This window comes from Phalaenopsis equestris, unplaced genomic scaffold (genome assembly GCF_001263595.1).
Source record: "Phalaenopsis equestris unplaced genomic scaffold, ASM126359v1 Scaffold214080, whole genome shotgun sequence".
NCBI classification, from domain to species: domain Eukaryota; kingdom Viridiplantae; phylum Streptophyta; class Magnoliopsida; order Asparagales; family Orchidaceae; genus Phalaenopsis; species Phalaenopsis equestris.
In genome coordinates, this window is record NW_018232883.1 from 1,569 (window position 1) to 9,561 (window position 7,993).

Here is a 7,993-nt window from a genome sequence, read left to right on the forward strand (position 1 = left end):
ACCTTCTTTTCTTCATTGTTGACTACGCCCGTTAGAGGACCGTCGTAGTCCATATCAATCTGGTTGAAATCCATGTCGAAATCTATGACACCCCCTTGTGGCGCCATCTCTTCATTCAGTGCGAAGTTCCAGCCATCCTGGAAGGCAAAAATCAGCCTCTGTCCTGACCTTTTTGCTGCAGACGACAGAAAGAAACGTCAGTGGGCCGAAGTTTGGCATGAACAAGAACAAAACAGAGTATCCATTAAAGTAAATTTTGATTTTTTTTTGGTGAAAAGGATTACTCATTTTATGTGTGAGTTTTGTTTTAATTTAATAGAATTTTTAAATCCAAAAGTAGAAAAGAGAACGTGTAAAGCTCAAAAATTTTCTGAAAATTTTCATTATATATGAGATTAATTACAAAATTCGGACCCGGTCATAGACATATGGTCATATAGATAACCCTAAAACAATCAAGGTTTCAAAGTTTCAAAGAAAGCAGAAGCAAGCAGAGGTAAGCGGCATTAAGCAACATCAAGACGCGTAATAGGTTTTCAGGTATCTTCCATTTATCGGTAACATCTTTCACCCCGGAAGTCCACTAACTGGTAGGCTCCCCCTGTATAAACCTTCTCAACGATAAATGGTCCCTCCCAAGTTGGCTAGAATTTGCCACCTATTTTGCGGCTAGCAAAAATAGGTCTTTTGAGCACGAGTACTAGGTCACCAATTTTGAATGTCCTTGGGCGGACCAATTTGTCATGGGCTTGTACCATCTTTGCCTGGTAGAGCTCCAAATGTTGTTGTGCTTTCAATCATTTTCCCTTGAGTCTCTCCTGTTCTTCAAGCCTGAGTTTTGTGTTTTCTTCTGTTGTAAGTTGGTTGGCAACGACGACTCTAAGAGATGGTGTCTAGATCTCTAGCGGTAGCACAGCCTCGGTCCCGTACACGAGCATATAAGGTGTACACTGAGTGGGAGTCCTGAAAGTTGTCTGGTAGGCCCACAGGGCTTCTAACAGCTTGTTATGCCAATCCCATTTATTTTCATCCAGTGTTTTCTTCAAAATCTGTACGAGTGTCTTGTTGAAAGCTTCAGACAGACCATTTGCTCTTGGATAGTAAATTATAGAGTATCTCGAATCTATCGCATGTCTTCTGACAATATTGTTGATCTTTGTACTTTTGAAAGCTGTCCCATTGTCAGAGATTATTCTTCGAGGTACTCCGAAACGGTAGTGTTTCGATGTTTCGACACTGAGGCTGTTACCCCGGTTGATATTGGAGTTCCAAACCCACGAGTTAAGACTTTCAACTCAGATAGCAACAAGGAAAAGCTCTGACAACATTTGGATCTCCTTTTAGAAACACGCGATGTGGCCCATCTTAGAGCTACTTCCTACCACTAAAGAGTTGCTCTCCACTTTAATCGGAGAGTCAATCCTCGACCTATCTCTGTCAGTGACCTGGTCTTGCGTAGTATTAAAGCCGCCGGTCATGGTCCCAACCGCAACAAACTTTCACCTATCTGGGAAGGCCCATATATCATGGCTGCCATGATCAAGCTTGGAACCTTCAAGCTCAAGGATTTAGATGGGAAAATCTTACCTCAGACTTGGAATGCAGAAAATCTTCGCAAGTATTACCAGTAACACCCCAATCACCTCAGACTGGGAATGCAAAAAATCTTCGCAAGTATTACCAGTAACACCCCAATCATGCAATCCACATATGTTATTACATCGCAACTCATGCATAATCAATGTATCTGAAATATTATTCACTTACTTTCCTATACATAAGGGATATCATTAGAAAGTATAATGGCTCATCCTTGAGTCACTTCATGCTCTCGACCCAAGAAATACACAACTTCAGTTGTATCTTAGTCAGAACACGATCAATCCCAGGTGGATTCGATCTAACATTTTCCATATGAGTTAACATCGCTGAGTTTTTACTCCAGTAAACAACCCTGAATAGGTTAAGAGTCGGTGGGCTACACCTGACCCCTTCCACACAGGTTTGTGAATGAGCAATGCTCCAACAAACAACCTCGTATGGGTTAATAAGTCCTTGGTGGACTTTCGTGGCTCCTCTTATGCAGGTTAACATCATCAAGTAAAACTCTGATAAAAAAACCTCAGCCAAGTCAAATGTTGTTGATGATTTATCCCCACGGTAACCTTCTCACATACTAGATCTTCTAATTGATATCTTGTACCATTGTGACATGAATTAAAAAAAGTTTCAAACTTATCACCAAAAAAAATTTTCAGGAGGCAAACATCTAACAAAATAAGTTGATCGACATGCATCACTAATACAACATCATTTTGACAAAGTTTGAAAAGAAAAACAATATTTGTGTAGTTTGAGCAACATGATAAAATAAAATACGCTACAAATATTAAAAGGAAGAGTAAAACACTAATTGACGTCAACGTTCTCCTACAGGATAAATCCTTCTTCGGTGAACCACTTATGTTGCTCCTTTACGCCACTTCGTTGTCATTTACGAACACCTTATTTAGTTCACTCTCGATTCAGAATCTGAGGAAGGGTCCTCAGAAGCCTGGCTTGGAGTGAGCCCCTCAACAACAATCCCGGTTCAATGTTGTGCTGCTCGACTACCCTTCAAAAAACCCTGGATAAATCCTTCTTCGGTGAACCACTTATGTTGCTCCTTTACCTCAACATCAAGTACATGATCACGAGCTTCTTGGACATGGTCTCGAATGATAGTTTTGAACTTAAGAGATTTCATGAATTTTTTCGACCGCTTTACGCTTAATTTCTGAAACATCAACATCTTTTGTGGACCTCAAAAGTTGAATCACTTCTTCTTGGGCTAACACCGTTGACTTAAGGGATTTTAAGGGCTTTTACGCTTTTATTACTTTTACGTAAGCTGGCTCATGCTTCCACCAACCCCTCCCAAGTTTTCTCCAGATCCTGAAGCTGCAATGAGAGGGAGGTTGCCATTGTTGAAAGTTCTGTCCTACGCTCTATAAACTGTGATTCCAGAGATGTAATTTTTTCCACCCCAGATTCATACCGACGCTTGTACTCGCCTTGAAAATATTTGATCTTAAAGAACTCGAAATTTCAGTTTCTCAATGCAAGTCCTAGCCCTGCTGATTTTCCACCATCTTATCCACCTAAAAGAAAAGAGAATTATGAGTTAGAGATGAAATAATTATATAGTAGCAGAAAATGAGAGAAACTCACAAAACTCTAGGCTTCTAGGAGCCCAGTACACTCATGAGACAAGATATTTTCAAGAACGTGAATAGTTGAAGGGCTTGACAAAGACTCCTGTGATGTTTCAACCTTCTTTTGTTTCTGAGGCAATACTTCACATTCACTGCTCGTTGGGAGCTGCTTTGAGGATTCTGCGAGGGCTAGCTAGGAAGGTATCTTCTTAGATTTCTTTAGCGCTACAGCTGTTGACCATTCGGGGTAGAAAGAAAGCTTGACATTGAACAATAATTCCTCCTTCACAAATTCGTGAATATACTGTATCTCAAACAACAGTTCCTTCATGTCAGGAAATCCTAGCATCTGCAATATTCCTTCTTCGGTAATCTTAAGAGAGACAGGGAATTGTTGAAACCTTCCTCGCCTCTCGCGGAGCTTCCAATCATTTTTCGCAAAGAAGAATTTTACAGATCATTGACTCATTGGTTCCTTTAGACGGAAATCCAACGTCTTATGCTTAAATAACACACGATCATGTGTATCAGTAAAGAACCCACACAGTCGTGCCAAAATTGCCGGTGTTAACCTTAATCCACGACTTCAAAAGAAAACTGTCAACCCAATAATGACTGTCACCACTCGACAAGATAACTGAACAAAGCAAACCCTGAACGCCTTTATAATTTCAATAAACTCGGGTGCCGGAGGTAATCGTAGGCCAACTTTCAAGGCAGCCTCATAAATAGTAATATACCCAGAAGGTGGAGAATATGCTCGATCAGTTGAAGTTGGTAACTTCACTATCACATCATTCGGGAAGAAATACTTCTTTCAAAAAAATAAAAATTCTCTCTTCGTCACAGTTGACACTTCATCCTCTGGTTTCTGGCATTTCCTCTGGTTCTCAGCAGAACGAGGTTCTCCAGCTGTCGTCATTTTAGGGTTTAGGGTTTAGGTTTAGGGCTTAGGTTTTAGGGTTTAGGGTTTAGGGTTTAGGATTCGAACCCTCATCACCTGCAAATGACAAAATACCACTTACCAACTAAGCTAGGCTCAACAAACTTATATATTATAGATAAACATTTTTCTTATTTAATTACTAGTAGCAATAAGGTATATATATCTAAATTTTTTACGCCCTCTATGAAAAGTTTATGTATCTTAATATTTTCGGACTAAAAAAATGGTTTCGCCCGAAAATAGGGTGACAATTGATACGCTACCAACAAATTTTCATCATCCAACACAAATCTCAACGTAATTTTTTGAACAAAAAACATATAAACTTCGATTGAGAGTCATCTAGAGCTTCGATTTCAACAAACTTATAGTCAAACTGATTGGCTCAATGAGACGGACCTAATGATATGAATGTCTGTCCAATCCAATTAAAATCAAGCCCAGATCAAATCATTAAACCACCATTGGAGGATTTCCGGAGGCATTTAAAAGGTCAAACGGATGTCAAATCTAGCGAGTTCATAGTCTAATCGAGCATCTCGACAAGACGAATCCAATGAGCCCAAGATTGCTCAATTCCGACATCGTTAAGGCACTCAATGTCCATCAAACATCATCTGATCAAGGGAAGCTCTCCGGACTGTTCGATCAAAATGGTTCATATTCCTGCATTAATTGCACCCAAAATACTATAAATTGAGCTTCATCCTTCACATGAGAGGGGGGACTTGAGAGAGAACTTGAGGCTTTGAGAAAGAGCTAAAGTCCAACATCATCTCGACCACCGTCGACCACCGTCATCCACTGTCGACCACCGTCGATCACCGCTGACATCTGTCGATCACCGACGATCTGCGACCACCGCGGACCTTGGTCGATCACCGTCATCCTCCGTCAACCACCGCTGACTAAACATCATCAGTCGACGTTGTAACTTGGAAAGCTAGTAACACTTTCCCGTCTGTGGGACAAGGCTGTCGGACAAGGGGCATCTGTAATCATCAATTTATAGTAGATTTTTACAACTGGGTCAGACCCCGTTGTTTTTCCCCTTTACGGGTTTTCCACGTAAAAACTTCTGGTGTTATCACAGCTTGAATCATTTTCATCTGAGTGTATGTTGAATTCTTGCGCAACGCTAAGACGATAATTCATTACTCTACCGCCGCGAATTTTCTAGCACGTATCAATGTTATATTATATTTAGTTATTTATTATTATTATTATTATTATTATTATTATTATTATTATTATTATTATTATTATTATTATTATTATTTATTTATTTATAATAAAATATTGAACTAGAAATTGAAAAATTGATATGAGCGGAATTTGATTTTAAATTTTAATGATCCTGATTATTCTGATATTATAAATTAGTAACAATAGTAAGAACATGGTCAATGACGCATAAAAAAGAATCCGACTTATTTTAACGAACGAAGAGCACAAATATTCGATGTCATTCATAAAAATATCTCACAATCGAAGCAACGGAGAAAGTTTTTGGCCACTCCTTCAGCCGCTTATATAAATAATATACGATATGTCATTAATAAAATTATCTTACAGTTTAAAATGCATTCATCATATTTTGACTAAATTTTCTCATTATTCCTGTTAATTCTTTTTCTTTTAGCGGAAGCAGCAGAGAAAGTAAGTAGTTGGTTTCTGGAAACTTTCCTCTGTTTTCTTTCCCTTCTATATAAGGTTTCATAGCCATTAATAACTGGCGAACAAGCTTTTCTTCTTAATCTAAGAATGATCCCGAGGTCAGTCATCTCCTTCCTCTATTTCATCGACCTCATCCAATATACAATCTCCTTCCTCCTCCATCGTATCGGTCTCAACCCATCCTTTGAAAGAGAGCCGACGCCATGGGAGAACAATGAGCTTTTATTCATGTCCGTCGGCATTTCCATGCCGACAGCTACATCTACTGCCCAGTCTGTCAAGGAGAAGCTGCCTGTTATCGAGTGCCAGAGCTTCCTTAGGAGAAAAAGAAAATCTACGATGTCTGGGTCGGTGCCGGATTGTTCCATTTGCCTTCAGTTAATAGAGCCTAGGGATCACGTTCGGGAGCTTGGAAATTGCTGCCATGAATTCCACGTAGCTTGCATTGACCGGTGGTTGGACCTTGGCCGGTTCTGTTGTCCGTTATGCAGATCACCGGTGGTTCAGTCGCAGACCGTCCTAGGAGGACCGCTTTCGATTTTAGAGGTTCTTCTATTTGGGAATGACTTGATGGCTAAAAGTGATTAATTCAATGATGAATAATAGAAAAATTAATTTTCACACAATAATTTTATTTTTTTGTGGGGAAAAAAAAATTTAATTAAAGTCTTGGTGTTCGATGAGTTTTGTGTAACTTATTTTTATATTATTTATTTTATGCATTTTCTTCAATTCTCGTGCAAGAAAAACACCTGGCCAAATTTTGGACCTACTTAAGTTTTTATTTTTTTATACAAAAAAATAATAAATTCTTTTCTGCAACAAATTACATTATTAGTATGTGAAAGATTAACAATAATTAACAAATAAATACATATGTTTATATATAAATATGCATATAATAATCATAAATACAAATTTATTTTTAAAATAATTTATTTGCTCATCTTGAACTTCCACATATTGATTCTAACCTCTAACACTTAGTAGGTGGAGCCAATATGAGGGAGCTCAAGGGGATTCCCTATAAAGTCTCATATGACTGTTTGGTCTTTGGGTTAGCCTTGCGTGGTGTGGTCTTGGCCAGTTTTGCACACATTGACTTACACATGTACTCACAACGTCCACCCTAGCCAAATATGCTTAGTTGATCCCTTACTCTATTGGAAACTCATGTGGATGGTCCCCCAAACCATTAGCCCTTGGCTATGATTTGGTTATGACCAGCACATGGAGGATCCAAAGTGAGATTTCTCTTGGCCTCTTGGCTCAAATAAAGGGACCTCACGATTAACATCCTCAATCAATCCCATTCCAAAAATTCCCAAAATTATCCAAATTCTTAAAATCTCTTCAAAAATCATTTCAAACAATTCCAAATCACTCAAATTGATCAAAACACCTCAAATTTTCTAAAATTCTCAAAATACCCCCTAAAATCCCCAAAATTACCAAAATGCCCTTAGTTCCAAAAATTCCCAAAATCTCCAAAATCACCCCAAATGTTCCCAAAATTAATTTGAACTACTCCATTTATACCAATTCGACAAAACTAACCCCCTTTTGACCAAAATCCCCAAATTGTCGTTAAAGGCCCAAAATTCCCAATTCATCCCCAATTTCCACCAAATTGAACCTCTTAACACCAAAATTTCTACCCAATTGATATCCCAAACTCTTCATTACAAACCCTTGGACCAATTTGAACCATCAATTGAGCCTAACCTAAACCCTAGCAAAATTTAAACCCAAGTCTAACCCAATTGCCCAAAATTGACCATATGGCCAAATTCCATCAAGTTGATCTTCCAAATCAATTCAAAATCACTCGATTGGTATCCAAAACTCCTCATGACAGTTATTCAAGCCAAATTGATCAATTAATTGAGCCAAATTCAAAGTCTAGCCAAAGACAAACTCAAATCCAAGCTCATGACATGGTTTTGAAACCAAGTCATACACTTGACCAAATCAATCCAAATTGACCAAGCCATGGTCACTACAACCAACATTTGGACCCTAGGGACTATGAAAGACCCACCTAGCTCACCTTATATGCGCCATGGTTTAAGGGTCCCTTGTTATAGGGGATCTGTTCCCACATTTGGCTAAACCCAAATATATTTACCATCAAGCATTAAACCTTTAGGGATAATCATCATTAAGCCTCCCAATG

General features: G+C 38.7%; 1 protein-coding gene across 1 annotated transcript; it reads left to right on the plus strand.

Annotated features, from left to right (window-relative positions):
- Positions 1–5,868: 5,868 nt before the first annotated feature.
- Positions 5,869–6,405, plus strand: LOC110037021 (E3 ubiquitin-protein ligase ATL4-like). Its single transcript, XM_020741586.1, has one exon. The coding sequence runs from the start codon at positions 5,905–5,907 to the stop codon at positions 6,403–6,405; it is 501 nt and encodes a 166-aa protein (XP_020597245.1). The 5' UTR covers positions 5,869–5,904.
- Positions 6,406–7,993: the final 1,588 nt, after the last annotated feature.